The 25,197-nt window shown below is 47.4% G+C and overlaps 2 protein-coding genes across 4 annotated transcripts in view; one reads left to right on the plus strand and one right to left on the minus strand.

Annotated features, from left to right (window-relative positions):
• Positions 1-96: 96 nt before the first annotated feature.
• On the minus strand, positions 97-17,945 carry PRUNE (prune exopolyphosphatase). Of its 2 annotated transcripts, XM_005867342.2 has the most exons (9): positions 17,764-17,940; positions 13,893-13,959; positions 11,176-11,268; positions 10,127-10,329; positions 8,308-8,492; positions 7,179-7,337; positions 5,757-5,851; positions 3,721-3,879; positions 97-1,924 (listed from the first exon to the last, which is right to left on the minus strand). In XM_005867342.2, exons 3-9 carry the CDS (start codon positions 11,212-11,214, stop codon positions 1,505-1,507), a joined length of 1,260 nt encoding a protein of 419 aa, XP_005867404.1. In that variant the 5' UTR covers positions 11,215-11,268; positions 13,893-13,959; positions 17,764-17,940; the 3' UTR covers positions 97-1,504. The 2 variants fall into 2 exon arrangements, with proteins under 2 accessions (XP_005867404.1, XP_005867403.1); XM_005867341.2 differs by lacking the exon at positions 13,893-13,959 and having other exon boundaries at positions 17,764-17,945.
• Positions 17,946-19,377: 1,432 nt separating this feature from the next.
• The window catches only part of FAM63A (family with sequence similarity 63, member A), a 10,020-nt gene continuing 4,200 nt past the window's right edge, over positions 19,378-25,197 (plus strand). The window contains exons 1-5 of one of the 2 annotated variants that reach the window (XM_014540659.1): positions 19,379-19,997; positions 22,621-23,096; positions 23,139-23,551; positions 23,915-23,972; positions 24,331-24,395. In XM_014540659.1, the coding sequence (XP_014396145.1) occupies positions 22,973-23,096; positions 23,139-23,551; positions 23,915-23,972; positions 24,331-24,395 (660 nt within the window). In that variant the 5' untranslated portion in view covers positions 19,379-19,997; positions 22,621-22,972. Of the gene's footprint in view, positions 19,998-22,620; positions 23,552-23,914; positions 23,973-24,330; positions 24,396-25,197 lie in introns of both variants that reach the window. The other variant, XM_005867344.2, reaches the window with a different exon arrangement.

Consider the following 25,197-nt stretch of genomic DNA (forward strand, 5'->3'; position numbering starts at 1 on the left):
ACAACAGGAAGAAAGGAGAAAATATTGAGGAAGCTAAAACAATTACCTGATGGAAAAGCCTGACTGTAGTTGTAAAAAGAGACACTCAGACCCCAACCAGGAAAAAATTATTTAATACTTTAACAAAATGCAAAATAAAGTACCCAAGTAACAAAACATAAATTCCTTTGGTTCAGTAATCACACCACTATTTTTATCTTCCAATGGCTATACACATCATCCCCTCAAAGTGAAGTCACACGGTTGTCCCCTTCACACTGAAGACATCATGCCAAAACCATCACATACCTCACTATGCAGTGAAACTGTTGGCAACTTACATGGAATAGAGCCTTGGGGTAGGAAAAGGGGGAACAGGTTGGTGTGAAGGAAAAAGGGAACTACACATGCAGAACAGTCAGTGGGAGGGAGCTCTTTGTTGAATCACTATGGCATGAATCAGACCCCTGTACATGCTACATGAGGCTGAGTCCCTCGGTACAATCACATATAAATACAGACAATCCAGTGACCCTGAGCACTCCCAGGGAAAACAGAACTTCTAGTCTAGATCCTTAGTTTTATAGATGGGGAACATGAGACCTAGTGATGGAAGTGTCTTGCCAAAGAACACACAGCTCATGGCAGTCCATATTAGGACTCCATGTTTCCTTGTAATCAGAGCAAGAAGAGAATGACATGGACAAGAGATTGACAGACCCGCTAAGGCAGGGGACAGAGCTGAGGCTCTCAGGGCAGTTCTGCCATCTTTTGGGAAGAGTGCCCACGAGGCCTTTCTGAGTGCCTCCTGAACGCTCAGGGGTCTTTTGAGTTTCTTCAGGCTCCCTGTGGCTTTGGAACAAGGGATCCAAAGAAACTGAGAGCCAGGCCACATGATCAAGGCAGAAGATAATGGCCTCTAACCTGCTCCCAAAAAACCCTAAAAGAGTCACAGTAAGTTCAGGAAAAACATTTAGCCATCTCAGAATCAGACACCATTACCTAATGGGGCAGAAAGAGGAGTCATGGAGCTGGAAATCTAAAGGCTGAAAGCTGGAATAAGAGTTTCGAAGCACTCTATTTTCTGCCGAGCTTAGAGTAGGTATTCCATCAATACTTCAATCAATGAGAGAACAAATGAATACATGGAGACAATGGAAGTTTGGTTCCATGGGAGATACTGGTTCTGTTAGAGCCTTGCTGAGGGCACTGTTGGGGTGCACATTCTTTTTGTGCCACGCTGCTGGAACAGCATAGGAGTTACATCGTACCCCTAGGGAGTCAGTGCAGATCTAAAGAATTAAATTAAATAACAGAATCTGATTAGGAGAGATTGGGGGGGGAAGGTAGAAAGCCATTCCTAAAGCAGCTGCTTTCTTTTACTTCTTTCTCCTCCCAGATTTACGAGAACAGGACAAGTGCACCAGACCCTGGAGCAATGGAGACAGAATTGCTGAAGCCTCTCAAAACATGCATTCGAGGTGGTTCAAGCAACCCCGCCCCCCGCCCTCTCCCCTCCCAATAGTCACTTCTTGGACAGGAAGGCAGCGGTGGATTGTGACAGCGAGATCTGACTGCACTTCTCAAAGATGGCCTCGGCTGAGAGTTTAGGCAGCCCCTGATCCAGAGGGCACTCATCCACCAAGCTGTTCATCGGTGTGGGGGGCAATGGAGGCTCCTCCTCATCTTGACTCAGTCCAGGAATCAGGGAGGTACCTGCCCTGTCCGATTCCTTGTCCACCTGCTCCCTGGCAGCCTCAGGGTGCCCTGAAGGGATTGTCATGGAGTCAAAATATGCTGACAGGGCTTCCTGGAGCAGAGGCAGAAGTTTCTTTCGAGAGACCTGGGTGTTGCCTTGAAGATAGGCCTGGAGGTTAGGGTGAGTGCTTAGGGCAGGGGTCAGCTTCAGGGCCGGAGAGTGGGACCGTTCCAGGACTCCACAGATCTAAAGAGGCGGCAAGATGGGGAAATGGTATTTCAGGTGATGAAGCAAACTGCGGAGGCAAACTGCTGAGGCTTCTAAGTTGGGGGCTTCTCTTACAGAGGAGAAAAATTTTTAAATCACCCAGAGTTAAGCTTTATTGCTTGCAACAAAAGGCATATCAGCTAATATACATAGTATTTTATTTATTTATTTATTAGTTAATCCTCACCCAAGGATATTTTTTTTCCCCATTGATTTTTAGAGAGTGCAAGGGAGGGGGAGAGACACATTGATTGGCTGCCTCCTGAACATGCCCCGATGGGGTCAGGGATCGAGCCTGCACTGCAATTTAGGTACGGGACATGTACCTATACTGAAGTCAAGGGAAGGACAGAGGCAGAAAAAAATGAATAGATCAAAGTGAGGGTGGGAGGTATGCCAGGCATGGTGCCAAATCTGGCCATTTATCAATACTGTATTACCTCATTTAATCCTCACAATTGCTTTATCAGATTGGTATTACTATTACCCTCACTCACAGGTAAGGAAACTGAGGCTTAGACAGATCAGGTGACTTCCTAACGTCTTAGTTTGAAGGAAGCAAAGCTGACACTGAAACCCAGGTCGGTCACCAAAGCTGGTGTTCTGAATCACTGTGTTCCTAAAACAGGAGGAAGAGAGGCAATGGTAGGGCTGACTGTGAGAAGAGGGCCCATTTCCCAGCACCAGGCAGCCTGGGCCATGGCAGTGCCATCACAGCTCCAGGGAGCAGCACCGAGGGGCTGTGGTCGGGAGAAGGGGGAGAGATACAGGAAGGTGGAGAGAGGCACTTCTACTGGCCAAAGTACCTTGTCCTTTATGGCATGATTAGTAGAAGCCACCTTTTACCCAGTGTTTACTTTGTGCCCAGCAATGTACTATTCATATATTATGTTTAATGATCACATCAGACTAATTAGGAGGTAATATTATGCTATTTACAGGCTCAGAAGTCAACTGACTTGCTTTAGCTCAAAGAGAAAGTAAGTGGCAAATCTGGGACAGAAAACCACGTCTATTTGCCTTTAAAAACTGTAGTCTTTCCACAGTGCCCGACTTCCTTCCACTGAATGAAGTTACACTCGCTTCCTCCAGGAGAAGACAAAGGTGTGGGAAAGGGCGGGCGTACCTTTTACAGGCTCAAAGGATTATCTGGCTGTATTCAGACCAGTCTTCAGCAGTCATCACACAGCCCAAGCAACCCAAAGAGGCCCTGGACTGCCTTAGGTCCACTTTCAAATTCTTCCCGGGGCTAATGAGTAACCAACAGAGGAAAAGAAAGGGGAGGAGCAGGGAAAGGGGGCCAAATGGAAGACCAGGCAAGAAAACAAACCTGTTCCCGTCACTTCCCCACAGTCAGCGCTATACAGTGAGTACTCCCCGCAGGGTAAGTAGTAGGAAAAGTGCCTCTTGTGTTTCCCCTGTCCAGGGCGATCGGGTAAAGGGAAAGGAACTGACTTTCAGGGGTGAGGAGTTCATGATTAAACAAAGAATAGAGTTTAACTCCAGATTCGTTTACATTCACTTTTAACCCGATTTTCAGATCTCTTCTAAGTAGGAACTCCATCTGTAATTCTTTTTGGAGTCTCTTTCTCAACAACAATATGATTAAGGGTATTCACATAGACATCGAATGGAAAAAGTGGGAGGGGAGATTCTGGAAAGAGGTCAAGGGGCTTGTGGGTAAATGTAAGAACCAAGGAGCGGTCTTCACAGCGCAGGGCAGCGTGTGCAGGCAGAGCTCTGCAGAGCCCTCAGGCTGGAGGAGAGAGACTCACTGTCATTCGGAGTGCTGCATGGGGACAGAAAATAGCCAGCTGCCGCACTGGCTCGTTGTGCGCGTTGAAGAAGATAGTCATGGCGACCAGGGCGTCATAGCTGTGAGCCTGGCAGAAAGCATGGAGGTCTGCAAGGAGGCCAGACCTCTGCAGGAAGGCCTGAAAGAGAAGAGACGGGCAGGGATGAGGGCTACAGCTGGAACCCCCTTGTCACCACCAACAGAAATGCTTATGAAGAGTTTCTTCGCATCTTAACCTGGGACTTGTACTCCGTAAGAAAGGGTACCTAGTACTTACTCTGTGCTATCTATGTGCTGGGAGGCAGTGTGTAGAATGGGCAGAATACAGGTTTTGGGTTCAGACAAAATTGATTTGAAAATCAGCTCTATTACTTATTAGCTATTGATCAAGGAATTATATTAACCTCCCTGGACTTAAGTTTCCTCATCTATAAAATGAGCATAAAACATCTACCAAGCATGACTGTTTTACTAGGGAAAATGATAATGTTTCCGATCCTTGGCTGTGATTATGGTACTTGGTAAGCCTTTTACATTCTTTTGTTTGTTTCCCAAACTAGATTATGAGTCATAAGGGAAGAGGTCATGCTATTTTGTTTTATTTAACTATTTAGTATTTTTATATAGCATTTAGTATAAAGCTGTGCAGACTATGAGAGTATGTGTTCAGATCAGGCTGTCGAATGACTTAAACCAATAAGATATGGAACCAGGAATTAAAATACCATTATCACAGTTATATTCATTTACCCATTCAACAAAATTTACTGAGCATCCACTTTGTGCCAGGTCCTGTCAAAGGTGCTGCAGGTATAGCAGAAACAAAAGAAATAGGGTCCTTGCTCTGGCAGGGATGATAAACGAACAGAGGAGTATAGAGGATAAACAAGGAAACCATGAACTATGATTATTTCAGTGTATTGAGTGCTAGGAAGAAAGTAAGATAACGGTTAGAGATTTTTGAACAGGAAGGATATTATTTCAGTTAGGATGGTCAGGAAAACACTCTTTTTAAAAAATTTTTTTTTTTTATTGATTTGAGAGAGGAAGGAAGAGGGAGAGAGAGATAGAAACATCAATGAGAGAGAATCATTGATCAGCTGCCTCCTGCATGCCCCCTACTGGGGATCGAGCCTGCAACCTGGGCATGTGTCCTGATAGGGAATCAAACCGTGACCTCCTGGTTCAGAGGTTGATGCTCAACCACTGAGCCATGCTGGCCAGGCTGGAAAAGCCTCTTAACACTTAAGATGCGGGAAACGTATTTATACGTTTTACGTTGCGTGGTAAACACAATTTCCAGTGAGTTTTCCAGTATTTGTCTGTTTAAAATTTAAGAAAAATAATTCAGTATACATTTTATAGTAAATCACAAAAAGTTTCATTGAAAAAAAAAAGTAAAACTAAAGTTATCGTAATTTTACTGAACGTTGCCATTTGCGCAAAAAATTAGCAAAAACGGCCCGCATACAATGTGTTAAAAGAGGAGACTCCTGAGCTAAGACCTGAATGACAGGAAGGAGCCAGCTATGCAAAGAGAAAAGCAAGTACAAAGGCCCTGAGTTGGGAATGAACTTAATGATTCCAAGGAACGGAAAGAGAATCAGTAGGGCTGCCATACCGTGAGTGGGGGAGCAGGGCTGGAGTGAGATCAGAGAGAAAGACAGGGGCCAGACCAAGGTGGGCCCTCTAAACCATAATAAAGCCTTTACATTTTATTAGAAGTGCAATGAAAAGCCAGTAAAGGAAGGGGGTGATATGATCTAAGTTACGATTAGTGTCATCACTCTGGCTGCTGTGAAGAGAATGGTTTGTAGGGGTACAAAAGTGGAGGCTGGTAAACTGTGGGGGCTAGTACAGTAATACGGTGAGAGACAATGAACTGTGGGAGTTACAAGAGCTGGAGAAACACAGATAGGTACAAGGTATATGTGGAGGAGAGTCAGACGTGAGGGGCAAGGTTATCTACATAACTGAAGGTTTCTTTCCCCACCTACACCTACATCTTGCTCTTACCTCCAAATCCATATATATTGCACTAATGGCCACCTTGATGCCTTGTCTGAAAATGGTCTTCTGGTCCTTTCTCAGCATCTGCTCAGTGGTCAGGCCTAGAAAATAGATGTGAGACTAGAAGTCAAAAAAGAGAGCCCAGGGTCCTAAGACTAGGAAGAGGAAGCCACCAAGGTGGGTCATGGGAGAGGAAAAACACAGCCTTTCTTTTGGGTAATAAAAAGGGCTAACTGAAAATGTGATTATATGATAAAAATTACCTTCAATTACTGGGTCACAACAGTTACCTTTAGAGCAAGGGACTTGGAGAGAAGGGTACATGTAGTACGTTACTTTCAACTAGAGGCCTGGTGCATGAAATTCGTGCACAGGTAGAGTCCTTAGGCATGGCCGGTGATCAGGGCCCTTTGTGGGGCAACTGGCAGGGTGATCAGGGGGCCCCCACTGGCACCTGCCTTGGTTGGCCTGGGGCCTGCAGGCTGAGGGCAGCTCCTGCGTTGAGCATCTGCCCCCTGGTGGTCAGTGCACGCCATAGCGACCAGTTGTTCTGCCATTTGGTTGATTTGCATATTAGGCATTTTTTATATAGGATGATGAGAGAGAATCATTGATTGGCTGCCTCCTGCACACCCCCTACTGGGGACCAAGCCCACAAGCTGGGCATGTGCCTTAACTGGAATCGAACCCGGGACCCTTCCACAGGCTGACGCACTGTCCACTGAGCCAAACTGGCCAGGGCTATTTATTTTTTTAATCAGGAGGTAACTGGGTGGAAAATTATGTAAGTTTTTTTGTTCTCTTTCTTTGTCCTTGGTATATTCACCCTGTTTCTTCTGCTTCCCTAACCAATTATCTATATCTCAGTCTGATAACTTAGTATTCCTTCAGCATATCTACACTAATAAAAGAGAAACATGCAAATTGGTGTCCCTCTGCTACACCCCCCAGCCAATCAGAGTGACTATGCAAATTAACCCAGTAAAGATGGTGGTTAATTTGCATATGCAGGCGTGGAGTGAAGACTGAAGATTGAAGATTGAAGAGGCTTGGCTTCTCCGCTGCGGCCGGAGGGGAGAAGCCAAGCCTCGCTGCGGCCAGACCAAAGGCCTGGGTCCCGGGTGCCGGAGGAAAACTGGTGCCGGCAGCCAGGGGAAGGAAGGCCTATTGCATGAATCTCTTCATGCAATGGGCCTCTAGTTTTATTTATAAGTCTCTATTCTCTGATTAGACTGAAAACCTCTGAGACTTTAGTATATTCTTCCTATCTTCCCCAATAACAATCCAGTAAGTGACTAATTAGTTCCTGATCAGACGCACACACTACCTCATATATCTCCAAAGCTTAAGCCGTTACCCAAGCTCTGAAATTGTTTTGATGGTGTTTTCTCCTGTAGGAAGGAGAGAAGTCAGTTTAACACTTCATACCTGACACATCAAACTTTGCCTTTTGCAGAGAATCAAAGATGTCATTTCTCTTGGGCAGATCTGTGAAGAGGGCCTCCAGCTTCTCCACATATTTCTTGTCCTTTGGGGTTGCTTTTCCAATTTTAAGGTCCATGTTGACACAGTCCAGGATGATTGTTGCTGTGGAAAAGGAAGATGACAGAACTCAAATCTTATGGCCCTCCATTTATGACCATGGAAACACACATAACCCTCCAAATAGTCACAATACAGAGGAGATTGTATGCAAACTCACTGAAAATAAAACAAGAAACTGGGGTTATGCCCTAAGACCTCCCAAATCGAAACTAAAATGCAGGCAGGGAAATGGGGAAACAGTAGAAAGAAAACCCGAGCATCTCAATCCTTGGAGATTGTGAGACCTAGTAAGAGAAAGAGGACTTCTCTTCAGTAGGCCAAATTCTAGTAAAGAATCTATTTTTGTTTTGTTGTTAATTCTCACCTGAGAATATTTTCTCCATTGATTTTCAGAGAGAGTGGAAGGGATGGAGGTGGAAGAGAGAGAGCAAAACACTCACATGAGAGAGACACATTGATTGGTTGCCTCCAGCACATGCCCTAAAGGGGCCAGGGAATGAACTTGCAACCCAGGTACATGCCCTTGACTGGGAATCAAACCCGAGACTCTTTGGTCCATGGGCCAACGCTCTACCACTGAGTCACACCAGCCAGGGACCAGTAAAGACAGTCTAATCCAATTCTCTCTCTCTTTTTTTCTCTTTTTTTACAAATGGAGAAAAAGAGAACAAGAAAGGTTAAGAGATTTGCTCAAGGTCACATAACTACTTCCTGGGCAGAAATGGTACTGGAATCGTTTCCTGCTTCTTTGGCTACCTCTTTTCATTACATAGTGCTGCTGAGGCAGCTTCTAGGTCTGTTGCCCCTGCTTCCCTTCTGCATTCTCCACCAAAGTATCCCACCGCCTTTTAATACCTAATTGCCCCCCTGAAAGAATCCCAGCCTTCAGTATGGGCTGACTGGCTCTGAGAGGGTATGGTCAAGCTGGAAGAATCTAGACTTTTCAACTGTCCCTTCTCTGGGACAGGAATGAAGGAACTACCGAGTCAGGCCCGAACCAAGCCATCCTCACCATGCAGAAGGGCTGCAGTTTGCCTGTCCAAGATCTCTGGTGCCCCCTGCAGGATTCTCTCGGTCACCAGGGTAGCGCAGGACCCCACCAGCTCAACTGAAACGTGGCAGGGAGGGCAGCGCTTCTGCTCCATGGGCCGATGGTCTAGCACCTCTGCCACTGCCTCCTCTAGGGCTGCGTCACTTCTGTGTGGGGAAAGGCGGTGTGGGAAAAAGAGAAACAAAGGTAGGTAGGAGCACTCCAGCTGCTTCTAACCAATCTCCACCTCACTCAGGAAGGAAAATGCAGGCGTCTTAGGTAAACACTTAGACCTCTGGTCACTTCTACCTCTGCCTCACTCCTTTCAATTCTTTTCTTTAATGTTATAACTGAAGTCATCTTTAAATAGTGTATACGTGATTTTGGCAAAGTGTCTGCTACTAATACCTTATCCACATACTTGAGGTTCTTTAGGGTTGCCTTTCCAATTGACACCTTTGATACCCAACATCTAAATCGTTCCTGTTCCCTCAGTTCACTTAATACCCAAATTCCATGCACGTCACCAGATCCTGTGGCTTTTATCTCAATTTCTATTTATTCCCTCCTTTTCAACCCTCTGCTACTGCCTTATTCTAGACCCTCAATATCTCTCATCTGGATTATTCCAATAGTTTCCTAATCAAACACCTGCTTCCAATCTTAGGCTGTCCTAAGCTGTCCTCCGCAATGCTGCCTGAATGATCATTTGAAAAATGCAAATTCGATTCTGTTAGGACCTGGAGTAAATATAATTAACAACAGTTCCCCACTGCCCTAAAATAAAGTCTAATCTCTTTGGCAGGGTCTCCATGATCTGGCCTGTCTACCTCTCTAGTCTTATTTTTTTCCATGTCTTATTTCTCACTCATATTTTATGCTTCAGCCATGCAAAACAAATTCCGGTTCCCCCAACTCACCATGCTATTTCATGCCTGCCTGCCTTTGCTTATATTAATCACTCTCTCTGGCTGGATGCTTTTCCTCACTACCTTACCTCCCCATTCCCTGAGTAAACAGCTAGTCCTCTTTCAAGACTGAGATCAAGGGTTAACTCGGTTAGGAAATGTTTCCTGACACCCTCTACTCCTCCCTGGTATATTTAACCACTCCATCCTTCCTCACCTGCTGTCCCCTAGAGTGACGGTTGTCCCCTACCTCTAAGCCCCTTACAGTGACCTGTTTGCCTAGCTCCCTCTTCCTGACTGAAAGCTTCTTGAAAACAGGGACTCTGTCTCACCTTCATCCTCTAAACAGAAGTTTATTAATGAGTGAATGGACAGCTACCCCCGTCAATGTCCTGCTATAACCAGTGTGCTCAAGGAAAAAACATACATTTTAATACTAGCAGGAGCCAGATAGACTTACTTATGTTGCTTTGTTGGCAGTTTTTTCCAGTCTTAAATTAGGGATGGAATTATTATAGGTGTGTACCTTTATTAAAGACACTAATAAGATATTGTCTTATGTAGAAAATAATTTGGCTAACTTTTTAAAAATTAAAAAGAGTTGGAACCATTATTCAAAAGTTTCTATTATAATAAATCTGCCACGAAATCTTAAAATATAATAATACCAAAGGCAGATTTAAATGATTTCTGAGTTATCTTTTAATTTGAACTCTCCAAGTTTCTCCTGGCAAACTGGAGAAGAGATAATATTTTCTATATCCAATATGACCCATCAATTACCATTAGCACGTGAGATTCCCAAGAGCAAAAAATTCTTCCTCTCTTTATCTTACTCATCAGAGCCCAACATGGCACGTGATTAAGTATCAGCTTAATGTCCTTCCACATACCTGGGTAAGACATGGTGGTCAACAAGGATTAGGGTGAGTTGGCCAGCCTGGTGCAACGTGTGGAGGTCAATCTCATCCCGGAAAATTAAGAGGGACTCTGGAATGTGAATCTCCTGAAGGAGGAAGACGTTGTCACCTCGCAGAGGTAGCTCAGAACGTTTTATATTTAAAACTGGAACAAAGACATCCTCAGTCTCAGTCGTCTGGAGAGGAAAGTGAAAAGAAGGTATGGCAATGTTTTGGAACAGACAGGAAAAGTAACAAGACAAGTGGGACCAAGGAAGACATGATTTTGGGTGAGTTACTGCCCTTCTCAAAGCCACAATGACCAAGTCAATAAAAATAAAAGGACAACCCTTGCCCTTTCTCATTCTTAGCAACAACATGAAGGTCAACAAGAAAACTCATGCCCTAGCCGGTTTGGCTCAGTGGATGGAGTGTCAGCCTACAAACTGGGGGGTCCCAGGTTCGATTCCGGTCAAGGGCACATGCCCAAGTTGTGGGCTCGATCCCCAGTGGGAGGCTGGCGGGAGGCAGCTGATCAATTATTCTCTCTCTTCATGTAAGTTTCTATCTCTCCCTCCCTCTTCCTTCCTCTCTGAAATCAATAAAAATATATATAAAAGAAAACTCATGAAAAAGAGCAAGTTCTAGAGATGCTGCAGAGAAGGGATTATCAGTCTTCAAGAACTGACGTGGACACGAGGCATACACATTAGATTATAGATACCCACAAGTTACTCAATAATAAACTCTTTGAATATTGCTTTATGGTTTACACATTCTTATTTTTGAAACTTTGTGAATTAATTTGAGCCAAACTGATGATAATTGCCAGGAAGCAAGATCTCAAATGCCCCCTGTTTACACATTCTTCAAAATACGTTTACTCATTTGATCCTCACAGCAACACTATAAATTATTTCAGACTTTAGACTCGGAAAAGTTAAGGGATTTAACTTACCCAAGACTAGATGGTGTTAAGCAGCAGAGCTGAATCTTGAATCCAAATCTTTTCATTCTAAGAGATTCTGTTCCTAAGTACTCACCTTTGCCAGGTAAAAAGCCAAGGCGAGAGCGGACACCATGGAGTCCAAGTCACAGGCTTCATTTCCCAGCACGACATGCAGTGGCTGGGACTCCTGGAAGGAGAATGGGAAACTAGCAGAAGCATCTACGCATTTGCCTTTGCCTTGCACTCACATAGGGCTTCACACGCATCCTCTCACTGATTCCCACCGAGGAGGTGAGCAGGTGGATCTTACGGGTCCTCATTTCATGGATGAGGACATTGGCTGAGAGGGCATCTGTGTTTTGGCAAAGCTTTGAGCATTCCACACAGATCCAGTTAGTGGGAAAGTGCTCTTTTCTCTCCGCTACACTGTCTCCTTGACCGTTAATTTACAAAAAGCCGGCAGTAAATAATTCTGATTTCTGCTGTTGCTTTGGGCACTTGAGAAGTCAAAGGTAAGCTGATGTACAAGTATTCAAGCCATGGTTTATTTTTCCCCCATTTTCAAAACAGGGAAAAGAATCCTTAATACTTCAAAAAATAAGATCTAGTCCATTATCTAGGTGTCCATAAAAACTTCCCCAAGGAACCTCCATGATAACCAGATATAACCAACACCTCAACCAGAGAAACAGGCCACTTTCCCAGTAGGTTTAGCTTAAAGCAAGCACAGTTGTTGCTGCTGGAACTTTTAAAAAGTCCAGCTGCTGATAAGAATGGGGTAGGGAGGGTTATTATTAACCTTGTTCCCCTGATTCTCCCTAGCTACCAGAGTTTTAAAGAAAATACATTACAATCTACAGTGCCCACAGCAGCAGAGACTAGGGTTTGGTTTAGTTCTGAGACATTTAGAGTGTGCCATGTACTATTCTATAGCTTAATGTGCACAAACTAAAATTTAATCCTCAAAACAACCTGAAGAGGTAGGTATTTTAAGAGTGATGATTTCATTATAGGTGTGAGCATTCAGCCAGATGAAATGAGACCTTAAAGTCTATGGTTCAGCTTAGGGCACAAGAATTCTCTCTTACTAATTTGCTTTTGAACTCCTCTCTCAACCTACTTCTGAGGGACGAAGGGATAAGAGAACAAATGAGAAACACTAGTTATGGCAGCGTTTCTTAATTTCAGCACTATTGGCATTTTGCACTGGTAATTCTTTGTTGTGGGGGCTATTCTGTGCCTTGTAGGATGTTTGGCAGCATCTCTGGATTCTACCCACTAGATGCCTATAGCACCCCCAGTCATGACAATCAAAAATGTCTCCAGACTTGCCAAATATTCTCTAGGAGCAAAATCACTCCTGGGAACCCAGCTGGCGTGGCTCAGTGGTTGAGCATCGACCTATGATGTTGGGGCACATGCCCGGGTTGCGGGCTCGATCCCCAGTGTGGGGTGTGCAGGAGGCAGCCAATCAATGATTCTCTCCCATCATTGATGTTTGTCTCTCTCTCTCTCCTTCTCTGAAATAAATAAAATATATATATTTTTTAAAAATTACTCCCAGGTAAGAATTATTGGGTTATAGAAAGGTAAAGTTCCAAACATTCTGGCTGCTTCTATCAGGGAAGATTTGCTAGATGGGAGTTTAGAACAGTAGGACAGGAGTTCAGAGGAACAAAACATAACAAGGAGCAGTTATCAAGTAATTAATTTTAGGGAAAAAAAGAATCTAGAATCATCTTCCCTGTATTGGCTATTACCCGCACCCCCCCCACACACACACACACTCCTCCACACCATTCTCCCAGAAAGAGACAATTTTAGAAGACTTCTGGTGGTATAAATTGCTTGATCTCATAACTAAGTTCTTGTTTTTAAACTACCCTCTTTCCCACCTCCTATTCCCACTCCTAGAGAGAAGTACAAAAGGCAGGGGTCATCTGTCAAGATTTTGGGCAAAGGGTCTCTGGGGAAAGTTTGCCCTGAGATTCTCCCCTGCGCCCATTTATTTAAGCCCAATTCAACAGGGTGGCAGCCAAGACCCATTCATACTAAGCAGCATGGCAGATTCTTTTCAATATTAAACTCTTTCCCAACACAATATGAGGATTCTGTGCCCAAGACCCCCCTGCTAGAGGCACTTTCCTGACTTGTGATTCCTCCTCTTGATACCAGAGAAGGCCCCTGTTCCCTGGACACCAAGAACTGCCCAGATGGCAGTGGACCAGAGTGACAACAAAGCACTTGAGATCGTGGCTGCCCAGATAACTTGCTCACCGAACCAGTAAGGGGGGCACAATGTTCTCTAGAGGGAACCATATAAACACAGCGGCCAGATGGTCCTGATTCTGGAGCAAAAAGTGAGAGGAACAGAGAAAGGTGGCTCAGTGGATTGGAGTGTCATCTCGAACACCAAAAGATTGTGGGTTCGAGTCCCAGTTCAGCGCACAGATGGGAAACAACCGATTGATGTTTCTCTCTCTCTCATCAATGACTCTCTCTCTCTCAAAAAAAAAGGGGGGGGGCAGAGCAAAGGGGAGAGACCTATTGTGGGCACGAAGAGGCCCTTTCTTTTTTCTTTAAATATATATTTTATTGATTTTTTACAGAGAGGAAGGGAGAGGGATAGAGAGTCAGAAACATCGATGAGAGAGAAACATCGATCAGCTGCCTTCTGCACACTCCCCACTGGGTATGTGCCCGCAACCAAGGTACATGCCCTTGACCAGAATCGAATTTGGGACCCTTGAGTCCGCAGGCTGACGCTCTACCCACTGAGCCAAACCGGCTAGGGCCCTTTCTAAAACTCACATTTGTGCTGCTTCACTTCAGTGGCAGAGGAATCAGGGTCAGTCAGATCTTCAGCATCGAGAGAAGGCTAAGCAGCAAAGCAGAAAGCAGGGACTAAATACAACTTCATGGTTGAGGTGAGGAAAAGTGATTTCCAGAGGAAGACGGATAACCAACCCCTTGCACTCAGCCCCGTGCAGAGTGCAGACAGCAGCCCAAAGGAACGAATACAAAAGGAACACTCGGGAACCTTTAGCTAATCTGGGAACGGGAGTGGCCAAGGGAGGTGGTGGCGTTCCTTTCCCGTCAGCACCCACCATTCCCGCAGCCTGACTGGTCTTTTCGCCACACTGTGCACATTCCCAGCTCTGCCCTTTGTGCTGCTTGCTCTGCTCAAAGCTGCCCTTTGAAAAGACCACGGACGGTTGAATCTCAGCCCTGCTTCTTACTTGCTGCAGGACCCTGGCCTCCCTAAGCCCTGCTGTTTTCACTTGAAAAATCAAGATAACCCTGCCATCAATTCTATGAAGTGGTAATGAGCATTACATGAGACAGCACATTAAGTGCCCACTCTGTAGTAGTAAAGATGCGCTCGCTTCCATCTCCTTCTCTGCCCCCCCTGTCCAGTCAGGCCCTCCTGTAAGCCCCCTCTCTCTATGAAGCCTTTCCCGATACCCAGGCCAGAGCAACCCTCTTCCTCTAAACCAGGGGTCCTCAAACTACGGCCCGCGGGCCACATGCGGCCCGCCGGGTTTTTTTGCTGCCGCTGCCTGTTGCTTAGCAGCCGACTAGTTTTTTTTTAAACTATAGTCCGGCCCTCCAATGGTCTGAGGGACAGTGAACTGGCCCCCTGTTTAAAAAGTTTGAGGACCCCTGCAAACCTCCCGCTGCCAACATGAGGCTCTCAAATGGAACTTAACTTCCACTTTCAGGAGCTCACCGCCTTTTCATGGATACATCCCAAATCCGTGACATCGCTTACACGGTAGGTGACCATATGCTTTGTTGTTCAAACCAGGACACTTTTTGAGAAGGGAAGGGGGCTGCAATCAATGATTATGTCAGAATAAACTAAGACGGTCCTGGGCAGAGCAGGTGTATGGCAGCCCAACATATAAAGCAACATTCTCCTCCTCATTTAGGAAAGACACATGCAACTCTCTATCCTCACCCCATCCCCCAACAGCTGTCAGCACAAGCCAGACAGCCTCAGTTTTCTGACCATGGGGGGAGAGTTCAGAGCAAACACAGCTATACTTAGAGCATGAGGAAACCTGAGCTGCCAATGGAAGAAATACAATCTGAGAGCCACAAGTAAATATAAACTTTTTCTTTCTTAAAAAACAAAAACAAACAAACAAACAAACCCACCAGCTACTGAAATGTTATATCCTGATGTCCACTGTGGCCTCAATGGGGGGAGAAGAGATGGGTTCCAGGGCTGGCAAAGCAAACCACTCCCTTTCTGAAGCTGAATATGGTCTGAGGCCTACTCTACAAAATAGTTAAAGAGGGATGGGGGGCGGGGGGAGGAGACAAGGAGCCAGAGATAGAGAAGCCCTCCCAGCAGAGAAAATGGGACTAGTCCTGGCGCCAGGACTATAAATTCCAAAGGATGGCCAGCCACTCCCGGTCCCTGCCTCATGCCTGAGAAGTACACACAACACAGATTACCCGCAGGCTGCTGGCTGAACACCTGACCTCGAATGCAGCCCCACCCTGAAGCAAAAATTTTCCCCCACTTGGCATGAGTGGGGATTTCTTTTAAATGGAACACACTCCTGTCATTGTGGCAGAGGCTGTAGAAAATCCCTCTGGTATCAAATGCTAAAAATATGGTACCAACAAGAGAGTTGTCTGGGTTATCAGCCATTTCTATATTACGTAAAAGTAAGCATTAACTGAAACACTCAAACTTAAGTGTCTCTAAATCATACTTTCTTTTTATTTTTAAAGATTTTTATGGATTTTTGAGGGAGGGAGGGAGAGAGAAACATTGATGGGTTGCCTCCTACATGTTCCCTGACCTGGGATCGAACCCGCAACCTGGGTAGGTACCCTGACTAGGAATTGAACCTGCCACCTTTTGGTGTACGGGTGACCCTCCAACCAACTGAGCCACACCGGCCAGGGTTAACTCACACTTTCTTTACACAAGAAACAAGTGCGGCCTCTGGGGAATTAAACGGGGAGAGAAAAAGGATCTTTTTCATTTCATATCCATATTGTATTTTAAAATGTTCACAATGTACATTTACAAATTCTGTAATTAAAAGCAATCTAAGCTACTGGTGTCCACCTGTATGTCCAGCCTCAGTTCATCCACTAACCTTCCTAGAGTCTAATTTTCTCATTTCTCCTGGCCCAGGCTAGGCTGTGTGATGATGAGAGCTCTAAGATACCACCTCACCTTCCCAAGTTCAAGGAAAAATTGAGATCTAGGTCTTGCTCCTTGAGGGATGATTGCAGGCAGAGCAAGGTCAGGATACCAGTAATATTAGAAAAATTCAGTATTTTCAGCTTCATACCACTGTAGAGGATATACTGTTAACCTAAAAAGGGAAGGGATGATCTGGAGAGTAGATGCTGTAGTAATAGACGCATGCAATGAAATGCTACTTGGTGAGGTTTCAATTCCAAGGGCTCTTTACCAAATGGTGGGAAAGACACCAGTCATTTGGGTTATTGCAGGGGGAGCAGTGTGGGGGTGGGGATACAACTGCTTATAGCACTCGGAATGGTGCCACAAAGACTCTAGGTCAGTGGTGGAAATTGGAAGTAACCAAAAGGAATTAATTCAAATTTGCCTCATGCATTAGAACAACTTTCCCCAAATTTGTATTTCACAAGTAATTGGTGTTAAAAGTAAACTTCACTCCTATTCTTCAGGTAAGGACATTCATTTACACCAGGAGCTGAGTCTGCAGGCAGAATCAGGTGGCTTTGGGGTTTTGTTAAAGACCAGAATCTATCGCCCAGGGGTATTTTCGGAACTTAAGATACTTAAGAAAGGAAAGCACAGCCAACCATCTGTCTAGGTTTCTGCAGGGGCAGTGCAGCCTAAAGTAGGGGGGCCAAGTGGCCTCCCGGAGCCTCTCTCTGGCCAGCTTTTGCTGCTAACTGGGACAGCAGCCTAAGGCTGCTGGCCGGGAGATTCCAGCTGGCTCAGAGTCCCCAAAATAAGCCACAAAGCATTCAAGTCATGCTTATGGTTTTGATTCCAAACACACTTTGTGCTTATCTTCCAGGCGGGGTTTTTTTTAATGTAATCTGTGTGCCTTCAGGCCAAGGAAGAAAACTGGCGGCAAATGGATGCAGGTTTGCTGGTCAACAGAGATATATTGTGTATGTTTATCTTAAAAACAGGAAAACACCACGACCACCTCTCGTCCAGGAGGAGTCCGGAGTGCCGGAAAGAACCCGCCGTTCAAAGGCAATAAAGCCATGGGCACAGGTTTCCTCGGACCCCCGGGGTTCACCTGGAGGCCAGTGGGCCGAGGAGGCCTCGTGACCGTAGAACGGAAGGGTTCTAGGGGGACAAGGAGCATCTCGCGGGGCACCCCTGGCGGCGGCACAGCCCTGGACCTTTTGGCGTAACTGACCCAGGCGACAGCGTTCAGAAGCTGATACAGGACCAGACCCACGATTCCTCCTTCCCGCTCACGGGGAGTCCCGAGAAGCAGGGCGTCAAAAACCGGGAGCCTGAGCAGCATTTCCACTCTCAAGACTAGATTCTCACTGACCACTGCCCAGGCCCCAAGCCTGAGCGGATCCCAAGCCCCCACCCCACCATTCCCCGTTCCTTCCACACAGACCCTCCTCAGACCCCACATCTTCGTCCTTCCTAGACCCCATGTTCCATTCCCTACGATCACAGACAGGGGTCCGTTACCTGCAGAGCAGCTCGACAACCCTGCAGGTAGTCCTCCATGGTGAAGCCCAACGTGTGCCACCGCCCCTTGCAGTGGAGAGGTTACTCGGCGAATGCGCCCCGCCCCGGACTCGGGGACTAGTGGTGAGAGTCAGGAGGCGGGACTCGAACTCGCCACACGGCGATTCGGCCCCGACGCCGGGAGGAAGTGCGTAATCCGACGCTCCGAGAGTCCGACGTCGCCCCGCCCCCAGCGGCGGAGGCGGAGTTCTACGCTCAGCGTCTCACGGGACACCTTTCCGGAGGCGCCAAGTGGGACCTGGCGCAGGGCGTCTTGGGAAATGTAGTCCAGAAGCTCCGAAATGGCCCCAAGAATTGAGGGGAGGAGAATTTTCTGAGATCACTCATTTGACACACAACGTACATGTGTCACAGTAACCTATCTTTGTGACATCCGAACTTTCCCTTTCGAGTCAAACTAAGGATAGTATATCTTTCCATCTATTACACGGAGCCTCTGGTTGACATCTTAAATGACACCTGGCAAAACAGCTCTTCTTCATCTTCCTTTCTCGAATTCTCTCCCTTTAGCCAACTGACCCATTGTCACCAACGTTGGGATTGTCCATTTTATAAAAACATTAGAATAATCTTTGGGCCCTCTTCTTCATGCCTATAATTTCTTGCCAACTCCTGCTGCTTCTTTCTTTACAACCCTGTGGCCTGTTTCTAATAGTCTCTGTAATGTCTCCTCATTCTTCTCCTGAACTGTTGTAACCTGTGTTCTTTGCTCCCTGCCTCCCTAATTGTTTCAACCGCCCTTTCAGCCTTCAGAGTTGCTTGAAGTTTCATCCTATGGCAACCCTGTAGGTAGAGTTTGGAGGACGCTTCAGAATGTAGAGTTAGGTCCCAACCTCCTTTAACTGCCGCCTTCCAGCCCCGACAGCCGTGCAGAGTGCTGCACATAAATGTATTCTCATCACCAAATGTTCCCTCCTTTCTTAACCCATCCCTTTATCTCCTGCCACCAGACTGCCACCGGCTTCTCCTGCTCCCCACGCTAGGAACTGAGAGGAGGCGGCTGGTGTAAGTGGAGGCCTGTGGTGGGACCCAGGAACAGAGCCCAGGGATATTGGATCTCCTGCTTGCTCAGCTACTTCTCTCCCTGCTGCACTCTCCTTCCCACAGCCTGGGCTTTCTTCCACGCCTCCTTCGGCACTACCAGGGGCATAGCCCAGCCAGTTTCATTTCTAGACTGAAAAGGTGATAGAGTGAGGACTTGAAAAGAAGCAGGATTTTTAAAAATTTAAATGGCCCTAACCGGTTTGGCTCAATGGATAGAGCGTCGGCCTGCAGACTCAAGGGTCCCAGGTTCGATTCCGGTCAAGGGCATGTACCTTGGTTGCGGGCACATACCCAGTAGGGAGTGTGCAGGAGGCAGCTGATTGATGTTTCTAACTCTCTATCCCTCTCCCTTCCTCTCTGTAAAAAATCAATAAAATATATTTTAAAATAAAAATTTAAATGACTGAACATGCAAAATATCTTGCTCTTTGGCCCTGCTTCTGTGGATCCAGAGCAAAGGACTGCTTTACCCGGGGAGGAAGCCCAAATCCAACACGCTGCTGCTGTCCAGCCCTGCTCCTCCCCACTCAGCGAGGGCACTTGCTCTTCCCTATTCTCACCAGAGAGGCACAAGCGCTCCGTCCCTTCCAGCGGCAGGCGGAGGCAAGAGAAAGGGTCTGTTGTTTTTCTCTCCTTGTTTCTCCCTCCCTCCCTGCTGATCACCAAGCTGCTGACCGGGTCAGAAAGCCCTGATGGAAATCCTCCGGTGCTGGGCAGGCCCCTCCTCCTCCAAGGAGCCTGTCCTTGACTAATTTTTCTTTGTCCCGATGGGAAGAAAAGAGCGAGAGAGAAAGACGAAAAAAGAAAAACCTCAAACTTCCTTTGAAAACCAGCTTGGAGTCAGGGCCTGAATCGCACATCGAGACTCGGCAACTCGGGAATCCTGAAGACACGCTTGGAGCCACGGGGGAGCACCTGGGCTGTACCCCTACCTGCCCTCGCCCTCCTCCCGTGCCCTGGGTCCTGGGCGTGGGTCCGGAAGTGGCCAGGACCCAGCAGGACCGCCGCTGGCTCATAAACCTGTAAGCTCTGGCGTTGACAGCTGGAAGGCAGCTGGGACTGTGGCGGCGCCCCCATCGGATTGTCGGAGCCGAGCCCTCCTTCTCAGTCCTGGAACAGCCTTCTTTAAGGTAAAAACTTTGTTTTATCCGCATCCTTCACCTCCTCTTCGACTCCCAGTTCTCTTTTTCCTCTCCAGCTCCGGGGAGGTGACACTGCCTGTCCTTCCACTCTGGTCTCTACAGGTCTGGATTGGGAGAGGAGTGAGGCAGGGAGAACATGTCAAAGGGATGCTGCTTGCTTCCTTATTTTTTTCTTTTAATGAAACCTTCCCCCTCTCCATGGCGAGCGAGCACTGTGGTGGTGGTTGACTTACTCCGAGGGGAAATTTTAAACCATGAGTTGCTTGAAGATTTGGGTCAGACTCAGAAGGATGTCGGAGTGGGACAGTAAGGGACGCGCAGGGAGAGGGAAGTTCCTGGGATGGGGTAGGAGGGTGAGTGTCTTCTGGAAGCTCCCCACCCATTTTATAGGCGTCTTCCAACTTTTGGCTACTGCCTGCCACTGCTAGGGAGGGGCCAGGGCTATTTTAACTCCCTTGCCCGCAGCCAGAAGATCATTCCTGCTGGAGAGAGCGTGTAGGACTTGAATGGAGAAAATAGGAAAAGAATGGAATCCTGATTGGTTTGGGTACCCCCTCCCCCATCCTTTCCTGCTGGGAAATACTCCATGCCCACCCCGCCAGGTGTGCACCTTACAGAGTGGAAGCCCTCCACTCGGTTTCCTGCCCCGCCTCTTAGGGCTTAGCCCACTTCGCTTTGCCCAGTTTTTCGGTGACCCAGCTCCCTCACGTGTCCAGCTCCTGGTGTGTTTGGACTCATCCCCTTAGCCAACTAGCTGCCCAACCCCCACTTAATTATTGATCTGGCATTGGACAGGAAAGATAAAGGAGCCCTGCTTTTCTACATGCTTTTTTAACTTTCCCAGGCTTGGTTCCTGCTTCCCAGGCTCATCCTAAGTGTCATCCGGGAAGGGAGGAAAGAAGGAGAGAGAAAAACAAAGTGTCAGGCCTGTAGGCATTTTTTTTCTCCCCCCTGCTCTGATTCTAAATGAACAACAGGCAGATGAGATACAGCTCGCATAAATTATGTTTGAATCAGGAGGACGATCCATTTGGGTGACTAGGCTTATTTTGTGAACTTTTATGCTCCTCATCTTCATCTTCCAGGCCTTACTCACCCTTCCCCCAAATTCCTGCAGGATTGCAAGAAGAAAGCATAGTCCCAAATTAGGAAGAAGCCAAAGAGAAGATTTCTGACAAGTTTAATTTCTTTCTTTCTTTCTTTTTTTTAAATCTATTGAGTTTAGGGAGCAAGAGGAAGGGAGACGGGAGAGTGAGAGAGGGGGAGATAGATAAACATCAATTTGTTGTTCCACTTAATTATGCATTCATTGGTTGATTCTTGTATGTGCCCTGACTGGGCCTCGAACCCCAAAACATATTGGGAGCATGCTCTAACCAACTGAGCTACCCGGCTGGGACAAGTTTCATTTCTCACCTTTTTTTTTTACCCTGAGTCAGGGGTGAGGGGAGCATGTTTTCCAGAAGGCAAAGTTTGTGGCTTTTTATTGTTTATGATCCACAGCAGTAATTAAACGTCTGTTCCTGCTGAACTTGATGCTTAGTGCTGATAGAGAGCAGGTAAAACAGGTCCAGTGCTCACATCTAAAATGGCCTAGATGGGGAACAGACAGAACATGTGCACACACCAATGAAGGTAGAGGGAGTATTTTTTATGTAAATCGATAATCATTTTTATATTCCGTATGAAGAGTGGCAAGAGAGTATCTCTGGGTTAAGACAGTTTGGGGAGCAAAGAGGAACTGGGGAGAAGTTGGTATCTCACCTCCAGAGAAGCTTACTGGAGAAATGGGGGTGAGGGGGGGGTGTTATGCTCCTAACCTGAAGTTATTTATCAGCACAGTCTCTGTTCAAGGCCCTGCGGCCTACATTTCCCCTCTTTGGCCCACAGGAAGCCCCTCCCAAGACCTTTGTGTTCTGGTTTGAGATTGTGTAAAGTTCAGGGGAGCCCTTGGAGGAGAAGGACTTCTTTCTCAGCCTGTTTCGTCTTTAGGGGCCATGGTACTGACTCTGCATCTCTACTCTTCACCCCAAGCACTATGTGGCTGTTCATCTTTCCGCCCCTGGGATGAGGCGGAGAGAAGGTAGTCGGAAGGATGCCTTCTGACAAATGTAATTGTGTGTGCTCCGGACGACCCATGCACAGCCAAGGGTGAGGTTTGGTGTGGGGCAGAGGAATTACCTCGGTCCTGGCCAGGGTGGGAGCTACCAAGGTGATGCCGGTTACAGGGTGAGTTGGAGATCACTGTGTTAATAACCATTAGTATAGTTTTGTTGTTGTTGTTAATCCTCACCCAAGGATATTTTTTCCATTGATTTTTAGAGAGTGGAAGGGAGGGAGGGAAGAAGGGAGGGGGAGAGAGAGAGAGAGAAAGAAACTATGTGAGAGCAACAGATCTATTGGTTGTGGGGATCGAGCCTGCCACCCAGGCACGTGCCCTTGCTGGTAATCGAACCCGCAACCCTTTGGTGCGAGAGCTGACTCTCTAACCGCTGATCACACTGGCCAGGCACCATTAGTGTAGTTTTAACATTTCTTTCTCCATCTCTTTCCCTTCTGTCTTTGTCCTTTTCTTGGTCTTTTCTGCATTCCTTGTCCTTATCTGTTCCAGGGAAGCTGATTCCACCCTATGTCTTCCGTCATCTCACTGGACTCATCCCTCCCAGACCGGAAAGCCCTGCACACTCTGGTCACAGCGAGTTAGAGGTGGAAGAGCTCAGCCGGCTGCTCTTCTGTTTACCTTCGCTGACAGAGACACCGCTCCCGTCGCCAGGAGTGACTGCGGACACTGCAGCCTTCCACACCGCATTCCTCTTCTAAGACTTTTCTGGGCCTATTTGCTTTCCAGCCCAATGATTTGCTTCTTATTCGATCGGTCTCTGTGTTGCACATCAAGCCTAGATTAGGCAACTTCCTGAGGACTGTGAAGTCCTTTGGTGCCCCTCCGTTGACCTCTTCTGACCATGGAACACCATCAACCTGAGCATCCAGTCTCTGGCAAGGCCAAGACTGCAGAAGCCGTCAGCCCTGAAAACCATGAGGTCCTCTCAGTACCAGATGAGCACCCCCAGGACAAGGATGCTGGAAATGCTACTGGGGCAGCCGGAGATGCTACTGGGGCTGCCAGAGATGCTACTGGGGCTTCCAGAGATGCTACTGGGGCGGCCAGAGATGCTGATGGGGCAGTTGGAGATGCTACTGGAGCAGCCAGGGATGCTGATGGGGCAGCTGGAGAACAGGAGCCAGTAGATCAAGGGTCACGGCCGGTCCAGGGCCAGGATAATCTTGAGTCCCCTCCGCCTGACACGAGCTCCGACCAGCCAGGGCCAGACCACAGGACGCAGCCTGAGGCGGAGACAGTGGGGGCGTGCTCCGGGCCCCAGGAGCTGCCCCAGTCCCCCAGGGCCCAACAGCCGGAGCTCGATTTCTACTGTGTAAAGTGGATCCCCTGGAAGGGAGAACGGACACCCGTCATCACCCAGAGCACGAATGGCCCCTGCCCGCTCCTCGCCATCATGAACATCCTCTTTCTTCAGTGGAAGGTAAGAGAGTTTGTGGGGGGCGGGGGAGGCGGGGCCTCAGAAACTGCTGAGGAGGGCCTCTTCCCTGACCCACTTCCTTGGTCATCCTGATTTTCACAAGCCAGTCAAAACTTTTCAAGTTACTCTTCCTATTTCTCCAGCTGGAACAAACGAAAGAAGAGGTTCATAAAAACAAACAAAAAGCAGTTCTCTGTCCTCTTCCTGGATTGCAGTATTTCACATTCACTCCCTTGCTTGCATTATAAGCCTTCTTTTCTCCACCACACCCTCCCTCTAGGCAACCCCTGCCCTCCCCCACCTCCTATGGGTGCCCTGCAAAGGGGAGCAGCACATGCTGACCCTCTGGTCACTCTCTGCCTCCAGGTGAAGCTGCCCCCTCAGAAGGAAGTGATCACATCAGCTGAGCTCATGACCCACCTTGGTGAGTGACTGGGCCTTGAAGAGGAATTGCACAGAATTACGAGCACTATCCCCTCAGCCAGAAATCCAGAATATTGAGGGACTTCCCGTTCGGGGTTCGGATGTGTCAGGGAGGGTGAAGGTCTCTGGGTGTCAGGAGTCCTGGGTTGTAAGTTTCCCACGTGACCCTGGGCAGGCCCTTCACCTCTGTGAGCTGATTTCTTCCTCTGGGACATGAAAGGTCAGGACTCAATCTAAGGCCCTTCCCAGCTCTGAAAGCCAGCGGTTCGGTGACATTGCCCCCGCCCATTCTCAGGAGAGGAGGACGCTGCTTTGAGGGCCATTGGTGGGGCAGACTGATAAGGAATCCTGTCTTGTAGGAGACTGCCTCCTGTCCATCAAGCCCCAGGAGAAGTCAGAGGGACTTCAGCTTAATTTTCAGCAGGTGAGCAAACAGGTCTGTGGACAAAGAGGTTTGCAGCCTGGCAAGGGGACACCCAGGCTATGAAGAGAAGCCTTTCTGCTGCTTCTCAAGAGGGTTCCTTGAACTATGATTTTTTTTTCTGCAGGAGGAAGAGGAGGGTAAATCTCTGTCCTAGAAAATAAGTTTATCTACTTAAGATAAAGAGGGGTTGAGGCAAGGGAGGAATGGAATGGCTTGTAAGAGAACCTGGGAAGAAAAGCAACAAGTTTAATATTTTATTTCTGGGGGTGGGACTGGAATGGAGGGGAGGGGAGGCGAGACCGTCATGTTCTCCCCCTCCCACCCCCCAGCTTCATTGAGATATGTAAGTTTAAGACATACAGCCGAACCGGTTTGGCTCAGTGGATAGAGCGTCGGCCTGCGGACTGAAGGGTCCCAGGTTCGATTCCGGTCAAGGGCATGTACCTTGGTTGCGGGCACACCCCCACTGGGGGGTGTGCAGGAGGCAGCTGATCGATGTTTCTCTCTCATCGATGTTTCTAACTCTCTATCCCTCTCCCTTCTCTGTAAAAAATCAATAAAATATATTTTTTAAAAAAAAGACATACAATGTGCTGCCCTGGCAGGTGTGGCTCAGTGGGTTGGGCACTGAAGGGTTGCAGGTTCAATTCCAGGTTGGGTCATGTGCCTGGCTTTTCAGTGGCGGGTCGCGGGGGTAGGGGTTGGGGAGGGGAAATGCAGGAGGCAGCCAATCCGTGTTTTGCTCTCACATTTATGTTTCTCCCTCTTCCTTCTTCTCTCCCCCCCCCCCCCAAAAAAAAAT

Source organism: Myotis brandtii, unplaced genomic scaffold (genome assembly GCF_000412655.1).
Source record: "Myotis brandtii unplaced genomic scaffold, ASM41265v1 scaffold250, whole genome shotgun sequence".
NCBI classification, from domain to species: Eukaryota; Metazoa; Chordata; class Mammalia; order Chiroptera; family Vespertilionidae; genus Myotis; species Myotis brandtii.

Bases quoted from the DNA above. Each gene is read 5' to 3' on its own strand.
- PRUNE (XM_005867341.2), bottom strand. From the start codon at position 17,802: ATGGAGGACTACCTGCAGGGTTGTCGAGCTGCTCTGCAG. The intron at 11,269-17,763 runs GTAACGGACCCC...TTCTCCTTCCAG, and splicing joins GTTGTCGAGCTGCTCTGCAG to GAGTCCCAGCCACTGCATGT. The intron at 7,338-8,307 runs GTGAGGATGGCT...CCTTTTCCACAG, and splicing joins AACTGCAGCCCTTCTGCATG to CAACAATCATCCTGGACTGT.